Source organism: Callorhinchus milii, unplaced genomic scaffold (genome assembly GCF_018977255.1).
Source record: "Callorhinchus milii isolate IMCB2004 unplaced genomic scaffold, IMCB_Cmil_1.0 Scaffold5, whole genome shotgun sequence".
In the NCBI taxonomy this organism is placed as follows: Eukaryota; Metazoa; Chordata; class Chondrichthyes; order Chimaeriformes; family Callorhinchidae; genus Callorhinchus; species Callorhinchus milii.
The window spans coordinates 64032098-64048287 of record NW_024704746.1 but is presented as its reverse complement, the minus strand read 5'-3'; the positions used below and the strand labels follow the sequence as shown (position 1 = coordinate 64048287).

The 16190-nt window shown below is 45.0% G+C and overlaps 1 protein-coding gene across 1 annotated transcript; it reads right to left on the bottom strand.

The window, feature by feature from the left end:
* Positions 1-1603: 1603 nt before the first annotated feature.
* On the bottom strand, positions 1604-14593 carry LOC103176959 (carboxypeptidase A1 (pancreatic)). The gene is made up of 11 exons (XM_007890846.1): positions 14529-14593; positions 11899-11980; positions 9899-10033; positions 9409-9507; positions 8563-8664; positions 7269-7370; positions 6048-6158; positions 4626-4716; positions 3934-4133; positions 2853-2937; positions 1604-1791 (listed from the first exon to the last, which is right to left on the bottom strand). The coding sequence occupies exons 1-11, from the start codon at positions 14591-14593 to the stop codon at positions 1604-1606; spliced, it is 1260 nt and encodes a 419-aa protein (XP_007889037.1).
* Between the last annotated feature and the right edge of the window lie 1597 nt (positions 14594-16190).

Below are 16190 nucleotides of genomic sequence, written 5' to 3'. Positions count from 1 at the left end.
TTCTCCCATAACCAGCCCTAATTTACAGGATAAATGAGTAACTCCCAAGCACATCACTGTAGCAATCCTCCCACTATGACACTTTATATTCCAAAGGAAGCATTAAAATAAGATGATACGTTGGAACTTAAATTTGCGAGTCAACTGATTCTTTTTTTTTACAAGATTGCATTACTGAGCTAGGAAATCTTATCACTCTTGTTTGCCAGAATAAATTTCAAAATTCACATAGAACTTATTTGTTCGGCATTGGAGGTTTATTTCAGATTTTGGAATTGCTGTACCAATTTACTGCTGTAATAAATGGCTAATTTTTTTTTTTAGTAAGAAATTCTCTTTCCAATATATGACAACTAGGTGTTCGAATACTGACCCCGTCCAGGCTGTCTGCATTTTTATCATCTTATATTTAACAACAAAAACTGGAATTTATATAAAGCCCCTCAGGTGGGGTAGTATCCCAGAGCGCTTGACAGTGGCGGAGCACGAAGCTGAGCCAGGGGGAGGGGGGAGGTGACTAGGCACAGTCGAAGAGGAAGGTCTTCAGGTGCGATCTGATGGGGAGGAGGGGGCAAGACGGAGGGTTAGAGGAAGAGTGTTCAGAGTTTCGAGGTGTAGCGGCTGAAAGCGACTTGGGTCAACCCAACTGTTACCTAGTGTATTAGTACCATGGATGATTTGGCAGCTCCGATTGTAACACTTGCTCCAATCGTTCATTTAATTATTTATTACTGGAAATATGTCGACGTGGAGAAGACCCATTAACTGCTTAATCTGAAGAGGAATGTTTGCATCTGATGTGGGCAAACATTGCTTATAGCACAAATAAACTGAGAATAATTATTTTTTGTTTGAAGCGCATTTGCTGTAGAAGGGGAAATTGGCTTCATGATGGGAAGACTTTTATCGCAGCCTAGAGGAGGAGCTCAAAATACACACATATACTGGGACGTAGCTAGAAGCAGAATGGCCCATGATGTGATAATTATTGTGTTAATGTAATGCATTACATCCCATTGTACGACTGACCAAGTGAAGCAATCGTACATTGGTCTCACCTCCAGTACAACAAAAGCTATTGACTACACATCCAGAATTATTGAATGTTTTGGTTGACAGCCACAACACACTGTCAGCAGAACATAGGAACAGGAGTAGGTCATTCAGCCCCTCGAGCCTGTTCCGTCATTCTATTAGATCATGGCTGATCTGGACCTCAGCTCCAATCACCCATCTTTGCCCATAGCCCTTGATACCCTCAACTTACAAAAATCTATCTACCTCAGTCTTGAAAATTTGAATGGATCCAGCATCCACAGCCTTTTGGGGAGAGAGTTCCAGATTTCCCCAAGCCTTTGCGTATTACCCTTTGAAGATCTGGATCAGTCAACAAAAACACCTGAATGGCTGAGGTGCTTGTTTTGCTAGTGTAGGAAGTTTTATGCGCTTTATGATCAGCACTGGCAGGCCTAGCTACAGTAAACACAATATGAACTGCACGCTGAGTCGTTTATTTCAAGAAAAATTTGATTTATGCTATTAAAAGACTGGTGCCAAAGCATACGCGCACCAGCAAAACTGGAGCCAAGTTTATCATTCTTTTTTAGTAAGGGTTGTCTCTGGCATGCTCCAAAATCTTCATCAAACCCAAATAGGTTTCCTCTGCTGTTGGGATAATCTGCTTGGCTGGGAGAAGGAAACCGTATCTGCCAGTGTCCCGCAGTTCAAAACAGAAGGCGTATTTGATGCCGGAGTCATAGGCCCAGTCAATGGATGAACCACTGCTTTGATCTAATGGGGAAGAGATAAATGTAGATATTTAGTATCATGGCATACTCTGATGTGTATCAGCATACTAGTCGACACGGCGGATAGCTTTTCCGGGGGTAATAATAATTCCTTCCAAAAAAAATGGTAACAATAAATTGGTCACTCAATCCACGACCGATTGTGGGACGCTGCTGTGTGCAATTGGCTGCCACATTTCGCCCACAACATATACAGTCAATTCACTTCAGTTTATTCTGTGAAGCGCTTTGAGACGTCTCAAAGGTGCGATAAGGCTCTATGTCAAATGCAAGGATTATTATTGTGTGCTTTCTTCTTCACAAGGGAAGGCTGAGGTGTTAATATTCAGTGGCATCGGTGTGACAGGATGTCTTGGGCCTATACTTTGGGGTTCCCAATCTTAACCCCATCTCACAACAGGCAAAGCCGTGTAAAGCCAAGCAGTTAGGTTTCTATGCCGAAGGAGATGAAGGAAAGTTAGAGGAAATGTCGACCCTGCATTTTACGGGAGCTTCTAAAGGTTCTTTTTTTAATGGTAGTATCAGAAACTGGGAGGTCACCAACCTACCCTCTCAATACATTAGAAAGAAAGGACGCAATTGAAACACGACAAGAATAAAGAAAAATGGGTGGCAAAGGGTAAGAGGCAAATGAAGGTAAAAAGCGTGTTACAAGAGATCAGAACAGGGGTAACAGTTGGAGAGGCAAAGAGACACGATCTAGTGAAAAACAGTACGTGATATGGCCTGATCACTCCCCCAAATCTTTCTCCTTGGATCCCCTTTGAAGCTTGAAAAATAGTATTAAAGGGTATTTAATGGACGCTACCCTGCAATGAGGGGAGGTACATAAATGCAAGTTCTTATATATACGGAGTGAGCAGGACAGTGATTAGATTATGTGGCTCGTGCGGTGAAAATCACCAACTTGACGAGCCAAATGGTCTATTTCTGTGTTGTAACATTCTGTGGTGGTTTCACTGTATATGAGCTCCACTAGGAAAGGGGATGGAATATGAATGTACATTTGTCTTTCACATGAAAGTCTACAATGACCATACTCACAGATCGTGGTGAGGATGGGTCCATAAACATATGGAGTGCCGTACAGTGATCTCAAAGCAGTGGTTGATACCTTGCTGAGTGCATTCTGGAGGAAACAGATTTGCGTTGATTTGAGCTGAGTTAGGATGAGAAAATGTACAGTCCCTTTGCCCTGTTCCCTCCCTTGCCTCCTTCAAGGCATGTCTCAAGACCCTCCTCTTCGACTGCGCCTTCTGTCACCCTCCTACCCAAACCCTCTCTGCCCTCCACGCCTCCTGATCCCAACCCCCAGCTCAGGTCCAAATCCCTGATTGTCCAGCACCTTGGGACGTCCTCCCGACATGAAAGGAGCCAACAAATGTTGTTGTAAACTGTGCAGACAAATGGTACAGGTAACTCGTGAAATACATTAATATAAAGAGCTATTTTACTTTTAGAACTTTTTTTCTCAGATGATTTTCAAATTAGAATTTTGTATTTTCTTTCCTCAATTTCTTTTCCTTTGCCCCTGAAGACACTGACCCATTGACATTCAGGGCAACCCCTTTACAACTCACCTCCCTGGAGCACAAGTTCCCTTATAACACAAGAGTTATGTAGACCCAAAGTTACTGGGATGTAGTGCATTTCCTGTGTAGATCAGTACGATTCCCGCTACTGTTTTGACTGAGATTTTTTTAAAAAAAGACTGCTTTTTGCTGTGCACAATCGGCTGCCATGTTTCGCTAACAAAATACAGTCAATCCACTTTACCATATATTCTGTGAAACGCTTTGAGACTTCTCAACGACATGATAAAGCGCTACATCCAAAGCAAGGTGAATTATTATTATTATTATTATTATTATCAGTTAACCCAGCAGAGGACACCATGCTGAATATTGCCTTTATACACCCGTCCCTTTTGTCATATCTCTAGTCCGTTAATTAAGAAGAGACACACCAGAAAGGCTTGGTTTGCCTGAATTCCTTTTGTCACAAAAGAGCTTAGCTTCTTATGGATTCCCCTGAAGTGAACCACAATCAAATCACTGATCAATAAATCAATATAACCCAATATAAATACTAAGAACAAGCTGGAACTAGCTATAAGTTGTCTTACCAGTTCATCATGATCCTTTGCCTTTGTTGATGTGTAACCATAGGGAAACAGTAAGAGTTGGGAATAGCTGTGCATGTCGATGAAGACTTTGAAATTGCCATGGCCCTTCACAAAGTCAACGATGGCTTTGACCTCCTTTTCAGAATTGACAGAAGGTCCGTGGTATGTTTCTGAGCAAGAGTTACTGCTCGCACCAGGCCCTATCAATAGAAAGCGAGGATAAGACCTAGCTAGCATCTGTCATTAGTTTGATTAGAGGGAATCTGCTTATATAAGTCCGACTGTCCAGCACCTTGGGACGTCCTCTCGACATGAAAGGCGCTATACAAATGTAATTTTTGTTGTTATTATATAAGAAAATTCCCTTAACATGAAAATGGATCACATCACTTCATGTCATCTGTCATCCATGGTAATCACCTAAATCAGTGTAAGTAGAAAAGTTTAACTTGCAATATTACACATCTGTTTTATTTGATTTAATTTATTTTATTTCATTACGGTTTTGATTTGCGACATTCAATTTGGGAAAATGTGCATCTTGTGAATTGCAAACCCCAGTTTGGTAAGCTATAATGGTAACCAAAAGCATGTTATACCGGCTTGGAATACACTTTGATTGCTCTTCAGAGAGATAAGTAGCTTCTGAACTTCTCTTCCTATGTACCTTAGTGAGTGGAATGTGACTTTACCTGCAAAGTTGGCATCAAAGTTTCTGTTTGGATCAACGCCAATACATAAATTTCCACTGTATTTGGCCCTGGTTTTACGCCACATTCGGTTCTGAAAACAAACATTAGCAACATAATAATAATAATCCTTGTATTTGATATAGCGCTTTTCACGTCTTCTCGATGTCTCAAAGAGCTTTACAGAACATACCATAAAGTGAATTGACAGTATATTTGTGGGCGAAACGCGGCAGCCAATTGCGCACAACAGTGTCCGACAAACAGTTGTGGATTGAGAATGACCAATTTATTATTGTTTTGTTTTGGAGGGATTATTATTAGGCTCTGTGTGGAGTAAGGAAACTTGCCCAAGGTTTCGCCCTGACCTGCCTGGAATTGAACCCAGGTGTCTCGCTTGCAAGGCGAGTGCTCTAACCACTGAGCTACGGGACATTAAAAAAAAGGTACTGAAAACGCTACAAATCCACAGCTATCTCAAAATATACAGTGGATGATAGGCTGTTTGGTTTTGCTGTTTCCCACTTGTGCGACTCTCCCAGAATATTTCTGAACTGAACTGGTGCAAATAGTTCCCTAACGTAGTGGTTAGCGCGCTCGCCTTGCAAGCAAGAGGACCCTGGTCCGATTCCCAGGCGGGGTGAAGACTTGGGCAAGTTTCCTTACTCCATACGCCTTTGTTTACCAAGCAGTGAGTAGGAACCCAGTTGGTAATTGATCAGCAAATTGCTCTCTGGCAGCAATAAGCCCTCCCCACCACAAAAAAAATGTGTTCACTCAATCCACGACCGTTTGTGGGATGCTGCCACGTTTCGCCCGCCCACAAAATATACATTCAATTCACTTTACAATATATTCTGTGAAGCGCTTTGAGACATCTCAACGATGCGGTAAGGCGCTATACCAAATGCAAGGATTATTATTACTATAATTATAAATAGAAAATCCTGGTAACTGGCATTAACTTTCCAAGTTAGTCCATCAGAATGTTGAGCCTACAATGAGTTACAGATGGATGAAAACTAACAACAACCCAGAGTTAGTCTCAATACTCAATTAGTAGTTTTAATGTGATCTGAACGCTCTAGTCAGCCAGACAGTTATGAAAAGGTGTTGAACACAGGTCGAGTGCATTGGAGCTCTTTTGGAGGAAGGATTAAACAAAAAAGCAGCACTGTTCTCGTGAATTGTCTGGCCTCTTGTGACCTTAGTAAATGGTCACCTCAAGCGCTCTGGGACTCTACTCTGCCGGAGGAGCGCTACATAAATTCAAGTTGTTGCTCCTGTTGAATTGTTGATGGTCACCTCATTGCCTTTTAGGCAGCAACTGTAGACATTGTGAGGCAAGTAACAGAGGAAAGAGGGAAAGAAATGTTTTAACACCCAAAAAGAAACAATAAGCGGTAAGATTTCCATTGCACTTGCCTCATTGTGAGTGAAGTAATAACCATCGGGGTTTGTAACAAGCTCCAAGTAGATGTCCATTTTGTCCAGCAATGAAGTCACAGAGGGATCCTTGCCATATTCAGAGGCGAGCTGCAGCAGATACCATAAAGAAAGTTCACACAATGAGTGAATGCTGAGGACATTCAATGTCCTGCCTCACTTGATTCCTGCCGGCTGTAAACATTTCAATATGATTAGCTGAAAAATGTGGTGCGTGATGGATTAATTACTTACATCAAATATATATACACATATATAGTATTTTCTTACCAATATAGAGGCATTACATTTTACAGTGAATGTTGCAAAGCCCTTCAAGACATTCTAGAAGATAAGAATTTGTCAGACGAAAGAAGACCAAGGCCCATCCAGTTCGCCTTCCTGGCATTCGTATGCACATGTCATGTCTCTAACGATACTGTATCCCAAGCTATTCTTTCCTAAAATAAATCTATCTCATTTGCTTTTGAAAGATTAAACACTTTCTCCTTCCACCGTCTTCCTGTTCCATACATTTACCACTCGCTCACTGAAATAGTGAGCGAGTAGTAAATGTATTTCTACATCAATTGCATGTATTATTAAGTCTTCCTGATGTGAAAGGTAATTATCAGTAATTATCACTGATGATAGTTGTCAAATCATGGGACATTCCACCACTCCTGAAGAAGTTCTCGTCAATATCAGCCACAAGGGATCTTCAAATTAACTTTAAAATAGTCCCCAAACCAGCACAGAAATGGTGGTCCAAAGGCAATGTCAACTCACTCAACTGCCGAGACCAAGTATGGGTGAGAACATTTGGAGGAGTGTTACTCTGTGCTACTTATTGCCCCAGACATCAACAGGAACAGAATGTCCTACAATGTGATAATTATCACCGGTGATAATATTAACAACCGGTCACCAAGAGGTGATGACCATATGTGCATTCGGATAGGTAGGTTTTAAGGCGAGACTTAAAGACAGATAGAGGGGAGGGGGAGATGGAGAGTTAGAGGGAGGGAGTTACAGTGGTTAGGGACTTAGAAACTGAAGGCTCAGCCGCTAGTGGTGGAATGGAGAAGGCGGGGTTGGCCACTTAGCCAAGTGGAGGGGTTGAGTAGGGAAGTGGGGTAGAAGGAGATCAGAGAGAAGTTACTGGGGCCTGAAGGGATTCATAGATTACAGTAATCACAATCACATTGATGGCAGACGAACCTTATTTGCAAACCAGAGGCCGGTGGCTGGACCAATCCATTCACGGGAGTGGATGCCAAAGTTAATCCAGTTGGCCGGGCGATTATTTCCACCAGTGCTGAACTGTGTAGAAAAAGTGACAACAGTGAAATTGGCTATTAGTACCCTGAAAAAAAATATTTTAAATATGCATCCAAATAGTGGGGTCCTGTAGCATTTTGATCAGAGCGCTCGCCTCTCAAGCGAGAGGACCCGGGTTTGATTCCTGGGCCCGGGCGAAACCTTAGGCGAAACCATCTGAAATGCCACAAATACACTAACAAGATTGATTGAGGAGAAGAACCCCTTTGGCCCATTTGATCTCATCCTAATATACCCACTGTACCCTCTTCTCATCACTGCATCGGGCTATTTATAAATGAGTTCACTCCTCATCCACACATAGGAACAGGAGTAGGTCAATCAGCCCCTCAAGCCTGTTTCACCATTCTAGATCATGGCTGATCTGTACCTCGACTTCAATTACACCCTATCTGGCAACCTGTCAATAATTATCCATCAATAATTCTATTTTGTGGTGTTTGTCCTGAAATTGCCCTTCGTAACTCTAATCCTATGTTCTCTTGATCAACGCAAACCTCAGCCCCCTGCCTTGTACAGGTTGCTCATTGGTGAAGTTATGTCTTGCTTACAGTTTGAATAAAATCTTCACTTGAAATATCAGGGAGTCATTTAAATTCAGAATTCATAGAGTCATAGAATCATAGAATTATGCAGCACAGAAGGAGGCCATTCGGGCTATCGTGCCTGTGCCAGTTCTTTGAAAAGAGCTATCCAAATCAAACCCACTCCCCTGCTCTCTCCCCATAGCTCTACAAACTTGTTCTCCCCGAAGCATTGTAATGCAGGGGTTCAAATGTTTTATATGTACAAGAATGAATACTTGAGAATGTATTGCAAGACCGGAATTGATTAATGAATAACCTGAATTGATCAATAGCTGCCAAAAATCCCAACAGATTGATCTGTCAATGTCCTCTTGGATATAAGTGGACTCCACAGCAACAATTTATCACAGAGTTAATAGAATTCCAATGTGTCAGACGCAGAAACAACCATCACTTTGATTCTGGAAGCAGGTGGACGGATGCCTGCTTAAGTATAAAAGTGTTCAATGGGATAAAATATTAAAAACAGATTAAACTAACTGCAGCCGTCGATCCATCATTCAAAGTAATGGCACTGACCCATCGGATAACCTGTCGGATTGAAACGTAATGACATAAAAGGTAAACAACAGGCTTCGCAAACCAACCTTCAGCACGTAGAGTGGGCGATTCTCATAACTGGTACCAATCTGCATCTTGCTGACCAGGCCTGCGTTTGAAGCTACGAATGTGTCCATCCAGGCAAAGATCTGGGGGAATAAAATACAGCGGCAAAATTAATTGAAACCCAGTCTTGTCTCTTTCTAACAATAAATTACATGTGTATAAGTACCTTTCACATCAGGAAGACTTCCCAAGGTGCTGGACAATCAGGGATCCACACCTGGTGGTTGAGATCAGGAGGGGTGGAGGGCGGGGAGGGTAGGCGTAGGAGGGTGACCGAAGGTGCGGTCGAAGAGGACGCTCTTCAGATAGGTTTTGAAGGATTCAAGGGAGGGGGTGAGGTAGAGGAACTGTGGGATGGAGTTCCAGTGGGAGGAGGCAGGGAGGTTGAAGGCCCGCCCACCAATGGTGGGGTGGGCAAGGCGGGGGACGTGAAGCAGGCCGGAGCCCGCTGAGCAGAGGAAGTGGACAGGTTGGTAGGGAGTTAGGAGGTCACAGAGGTAGGGAGGAGCAAGGCCATTAAGGGCTTTGAAGGTGAAGTTCATAGACAAGGTCATCTATTTAAATATTAAAAAGTAGAGTTCCTCCTCCCATTTATCCGGCCTTATATTCTGTCCACGGCCAGATGTTCAAGCCAAATTCAAATGAATTGGCTATTCATCTCGCTATTGTTTATGGGAGATTGCTGGCACAGATTAGCTGCCACTTTGCCGAGGTAACATGATTTATTCCATTCTATTGCATTTTATTTTCTAAAGCGATTTGAAATGTTTATATGGCATGAGAGACGTTATATATAAGCGCAAGGTGCTGTTGTAGGTTGACTTTACCTCTTCCACTGTGTGGTAGATGGCGTAGCTGAATATTCTGGTGTTGCGTTCCTCTGTTCGGGAAGCTATCATTTCTCGCTTTTCTTCTTCCAACAGGACCTGAAAAACAACAAATTATATTTGTATAGTGCCTTTCACGTCGGGAGGAACGTCCCAAGGCGCTGACAGTCGGGGAATTGGTTGGGACCAGGGAGGATGGAGGGGAGTGCGACCGAAGGCGCGGTCGAGGAGGAGGGTCTTGAGACTGGCCTTACAGGAGGTGAGGGATGGAGGGAGGGAAGTGAAGGGACTGTGGGATGAAATTCCAGAGAGTGGCGGCAGAGAGGCTGAAGGCCCGACCGCTGTTGGTGGTCAATAACTCGCAAAGTAGCATAAGTTATTATTTTGCTGTGTAAACTAGTTGATGCTGATTGAGGAGCAATGCCCAAATAGAGGTAAATATACAACGAGGCACAACTCACACCAGTTGAAAGGAAATACTGTACTGCACCTGGAGATCTTCAATCAGGACTGAGTAGCTAAGACCATTGAGCTCCAGAAAGGCTTTCGCTGCTTGGATGTGTTCTCCGGAGACATGGACATCAATGGGCAGCAAAGCTCTGCGAGGTTCTGACCAGAAATCAACCTAATGATTGAAAACATTATAGCAGGTAAACTCAACAACAACTTACATTTATATAGCGCCCTTCACACAGGGCAGTGCCTCAGAGCGCTTAACAGTGGAGGAGCCTGGGGTGGGGCAGAGGGAGGGAGGAGGTAACCGGAAGCACAGTCAAAGAGGCAGGTCTTCAGTCGTGATCTAAAAAGGAGAAGGAGGGGGCAAGGTGGAGGGATTGGGACGAGAGGGTTTCACAGGTTCGGGGTGTAGTTCAGGGTGTAGTGGCTGAAAGTGCAGCCACAGATGGTGGAGCGGAGGAGGGGACGAGGGACTAGTAGGAGGTCAAAGTCGGCTGAGCGGTGGCAGTGGGGAGAAAGCAGGTCAGAGAGGTAGGGAGGTGCCAGGGCATTGGAAGGATTTGTAACTTGTGCTTAATCAGATAGAATCAGTTAACGTTCTGTAGACTATAATCTATATTTGTGACTATATTTCCAGCAAATCGCTAGACACCTCAGGTGCCAAAACAAGAATTAGTAGATAGGTGACTTCAACGGAGCCATTGCAACAGTAAAGAAGCTTTGAGATTGCATGAGTTTATGTACAGCACAGAACAACAACAACAACAAGATTCCATTTATAGAGCACCTTTCACGTCGGGAGGACGTCCCAAGGGTCTGTACAGTTGGGTCAGGACCCGAGCATTGGGGGGAAATGGTCAGGGTGAGGGGAGGGAAGGGAGGGAGCGAGGAGGGGGTAGAGAGTTGAGAGGGGAGCTGAAGGCACAGTCAAAGAGAAAGGTCTTGAGACCGGCCTTGAAGGAGGAAAGGGAGGAAGCGGCGAAGGCACTGGGGGATAGAGTTCCAGAGCCTCGGGGCTGAGAGGCTGAAGGCCCGGCCACCGATGGTAGAGCGGTTGGGGCGGGGGATGTGGAGCAGACCGGAGCCAGAGGAACGGAGGGTACGGGCAGGTAAGTAGGGGGATAGTAGGTCGGACAGGTAGGGGGGAGCGAGGCCGTGAATGGCCTTGTAGGTGAGAATGAGGATCTTGAATTCGACCCTCTGGGGGATGGGGAGCCAGTGGAGGTGAGCGAGGGTGGGAGTGATGTGGTCGCGGTGTCTGGTGCGGGACAGTACATGAGCTGCAGAGTTCTGAATGACCTGCAGCTTGTGGAGGGAGGGCCAGGAAGGCCGGCGAGGAGAGAGTTCCCATAGTCCAGCCTTGAGGTGATAAAGGCGTGGACCAGAGTTTCAGCAGCGTGAGGGGTGAGGTAGTGCCGTAGTTTGGCGATGTTCCAGAGGTGATGGAAGGCGGTGCCAGTTGTGGCGCGGATATGAGGGAGAAAGGACAGCTCAGGGTCGAACAGAACCCCGAGGTTCCTGACCGGCTTTGAGAGGTGGAGAGTGCAATCTTGGATGCTGATGCTGTCAGCGCCTGAAGAAGAAGGCCATTCGGTCTTTTGGCCGTTCAATATTATAGAAACAGATCTGCAGCCCAGGTTTGAGATAAAATAAGCATTTATTTCACTCCTCACCCCATTCCCTGTCCAATCCACAGCAGTAATCATTTTGAATTCCAGGTACATCCCTAATCCATTATTGATGGTGCCACAGTTACTTGTGTAGCTTGCCAGATAGTGATATCAATGGCAAGCTTTTAGCTGGTTAGACTCCAGCATTCACCCCAACACACACTCTAGACTCCCCAAGCCTTGGCTCTTGTCAACCTGCGCCTAATTATTATTACTACTATTATTATTTTAAGGAATTATTACCTCCGGAAAAGCAATCCAGCAATCGACTAACAACCGGGTTCTTACTTACTGTTCGGTAAATAGTGACGTGTGGATATGGAAAATTGCCCAACAGGCTGACCAAAAAACCATGATGACTTACATGGAGATGTTTCTTTTCCCCGAGGGACCTCACGATGGCAACTTCCGCCTCATTTTTGGCAGTGACTCGAAGCACCTGGTCCCTGTGGAAAATGTAAACAGGAGAAAAAACACACAAATCACCAACAATAATTGTTTTACATTTCTATACACCCTTCACTGCGAGAGGATCTCTCATCTCAAAGTGCTGCACAGAACCAACAGGGTGCCTGAGCTGGGAGTGGGAGAGACTGATCATTGGGGGGAGGGAGGGGGCGTATCAAAATATATGTAGGATCTTAAACAATAAAACATACACTGATAATGAGGGCCGAGTAGTGTACACTGTTTCACATCAATGTTTCGCCCGCAAAATACACTGCCAATCCACTTTGCAATATATTCTGTGAAGTTTTGAGACGTCTCAACGATGTGATAAGGCAACGACTTATCAAATGCAAGAGTTATTATTATTAGTATTATTATTATTATAACATTTCAGGGAGTAATGGGCCATGCTCTGTGAGTGAGACACAACATTATCATGTTGTACAAGAGTCAGGATGATCGAAAGCACGGTCAAAGAGGAGGATCTTGAGATGGGTTTTGAAGAAGGCAAGGGAGGGGGCGAGGTTGGGGGTTATAGGGTCATGGAGTCTGGTGTGGGAGAGGACACGGGCTTGGAGGAGGTTGTGAGGGAGTGGCGGGAGAGGAAGGAGCGAACCCAGGAAGCAACAACTCATTCCAGGACCTTCGAGAGGAACGGGAGGTTGGAGATGGAGCGGTAGTTTGAGAGCACAGCTGGGTCCAGGGAGAGTTTTTTGAGGATTGGAGTGATGACGGCTGTTTTTAATGGGGTGGGAACAATACCAGTGGACAGGGAGAGGTTTATGATGTCAGTGAGTAGAGGGGCAAGGAGGTGAAGCTGGGAGGTAAGGAGAGGGGTAGGGATGGGGAGCAGGTGGTCGGTTTCATGCGGGTTATAGTGGTGGTGAGAGAGGAGTGGGAGACAGGTTCGAAGGTGAGGAGGGAGGAATGGATAGGAGCCGGGGTGGGAGCAGGTGATGGGGAAGGTGTACTAGACGGGAGGGCAGTGGCAGCTGAGCGATGCCTTCAACTTTGGATTCGAGGAAGTGCAGCATTGCCTCGCAGTTGGCATTGGAGATGAGGGTGGTCAAGGGGTGAGAGGGTGGGCGGAGGAGCCAGTTGGTGATGGAGAAGAGGAGCCTGGGATTGTCCTTGGCCTCCAAGATTGCTTGGAGTAGAATGACAATTTAGCGGAGGCGAGGGCGGAGCGGTAGGATTTGATAAGGTCCAGCCAAATCTGCCAATGGACCGTTGAGTTCGATTTAAGTCAGGTGCGTTCAGCGGCACACACCTGTGCTTCAAGGGCGTGGCGATGGCTGGTGTACCATGGTGACTTACGTGAGTAGGAGACGGTTCAGGAAACGAGGGAAAAGCAAGGGAATCGAGAGTGGAGGAGAGGTGGAGAAGAGTGACCGAGGAGAATAGGTCATTGAGGGCGGAAGCCCAGAGGGAAGGAATTCAGATGACTCCAAGGCAGCCGAGAGGGAGGGAGGGGGAGATTTTCCCTCAGGGGTTGAAGGAGATGGAGGTGGGTTGGGTGCCGGTGGGGAGAGGGATTGAGGAATTAAGGGAGATGAAGTGATGGTCCAAGATTACTTTGTTGATGATGGTGAGGTCCAAGCCGGTGAGGCCCCGAGTGATCACCAGGTCGAGGAGGTGACCGCAGACGTGGGTGGCAGAGTGGATGTGGAAGGAAAGGCTGAGGGAGGAGATAATAGAGGAGAAGTCAGCAGAGGTAGAACAGGAGGGAGTGAGGTGAAGGTTGAAGTCGTTAAGGATGAAAAGGCGTTCGGAGCAAAGGGAGTGGGAAGATAGGAGGGTGGCGATGTCGGGGATGAAGGTGGGGGAGAGCTTGGGGTGGGTGGGTGGGGGGGTGATAGATAAGGAGAATTTTGAGAACGTCTCAATCCACAGCAGTGCTTGTTGTCCTGATAATTTTCCTGATGCTCGTTATGAATTATAACTTTGTGACAACGCATCACAAAGATGTCAGGAATGCTCCACTCTACTTTGCCTGAATATTAACGGGAGGGAATGGAGTTTCATATTTTAAAAGCAGAATATCCTCGCCAACAATTATTTTCAACTTAATAAAAAAATACAACTTTTCTGCCCTACAAACCCCTCCCCCCCCCCCCCCCCCCCACCACAACCATTTTGACTGAAATAATAATCCTTACATTTGATGCAGCGCCTTACCACGTCGTTGAGGCTTCTCAAAGCACTTCTCAGAATATACTGTGAAGGGAATTGACTGTATATTTGTGGGCGAAACACGGCAGCCAATTACACAGAGGCGTCCCACAAACAGTCGTGGATTGAGTGACAAACATTTTTTTTAAAAACGGATTACTAACCCCCGGAAAGCGATCCACCAATCGATTAACAACCGCGTTCCTACCTACTGGGAGGTAAACAGAGTAACAAAACTTGCCTAAGGTTTCACCCTGTCCGGGAATCAAACCCGGGTCCTCTCGCTTGCGAGGCGAGCGCTCTAACCACTACCCGACAGAACTCCACTGCAACTTTTGAAACGCGACCCTTCGGCGCAGGAAGAAAAGTTACCCGTGAAACGTCTTCTGACTGCAGACAGCCACAAGGACTGCGCTGAGGATCAAAAATGCCCTCATTTTCGCCGTGAAACAACTGAAAATAAAGTCCCTCCTCGATCCGTTTTAAAGGGTCGCTTATCCAGCACAATCACTAAATGAATGATTGCCTCAATTTAAATGCTCAAGTACCGATTCTTGTGCCATTTGTGTACCTGCTGTGGGGTTCCCACCTTAAGATGGTCAGCATTTACTTGCCGCGCATGGGAGATGGTTAAGCAGAAACAGGTGGTGGCATAACACTTTGCTCCTCGTGCGCTTTTCCCTGAATAAACACATGACCGCAAACTAAGATAAGATATTATTTGCAAGGTCAGTTCTGTCAATTTACTGATTTGTTTTTTTTTGAGGCAACAAAACCCTCTCTATTTTCTCTCCTGTCCGTTTGGCTAGAGGATAATCTTCAGCAGTTACCCCCAATGCGCACTCTGGGAACCCTTGGCTCTTGCCAACCTGTGCTTATTACTCTCCAGAGTTAGGTAAGCAGGATGTACCCTTCCAGGGAGAAAGAGAGCGCATCTCTGGGATTTCCATGTGCAGATGGGACGCATGGAATTCTCAGTTTGGTTTGGATACTCCTAAGCACGGTTGATCGGTTTCCACATGTGTCAGACACCCGGCTGACCCCCAAAAAATATGGTCAGAGAATAAATGAATGACCTGCTCTCAGACCTCTGCTTTATTACATTTCCCTTTTCAGCAGTTCTGTCCGGTTGTAATTGATAATAATAATCCTTGCATTTGATGTAGCGCCTTATCACCTCTTTGCGACGTCTCAAAGCGCTTCACAGGATATACTGTGAAGTGAATTGACTGTATATTTTGTGGGCGAAACTCAACAGCCAATTGCGCACAGCAGTGTCCCACAAACAGTCGTGGATTGAAGTGACCAACTTATTGTTATGATTTATATACTTATTTATTTTTGAACGGATTATTAGCCTCGGAAAAGCGATCCGCCAATCAACTAACAACCGGATTCCTAATCACTGCTCGGTAAACAGGCGTATGAGGTAACGGAACTTGTTTAATGTTTCGCCCCGACGGATTAAAACAAGGATTCTGCACAATACAATGTGTGCGGTGGTTCTTCATGAGCAGTTCCTGGGATTTCCATTGTTTTAAACGTAGACCCTGGAAAGAACAGCATTTACTTCCTTATACTGAATTTAAAAAATTGACTTTCTGTGGTTACAGATTTTTATACGATTTGGAAAAATAGTATACAATTAATATTTCTTGGACACTAGCGTCATGTTACAAGGAATAAAATGAAGATTCTGAAGATGAGGATGAGGATGATGAGATATCTGGTGAGTCAAACAACCTGCTGATCCTGAACACCAAGGATCTGTGAAGTTCTGTAGGGTCCCCCTGTGCAAAAATGTCCAAGAAGCTTCATGATGTCCGTGATGTAAATCAATGCTGTAGTTTGCTGATACCACAGTAGATGGCACATTCTTATAAGAAGTGGCTTAACTTCACAGTGTAACCAGAGGCAGTTACAGCTCACGAACAAAGCTCTCACAAAAGTAATTTTTGGAAATGACAGACAGTGCAAAAAAAAAGTACAGTAAAACTCATAAGTAGGAACCTCGTTGTTAGTCGATTGGCGGAT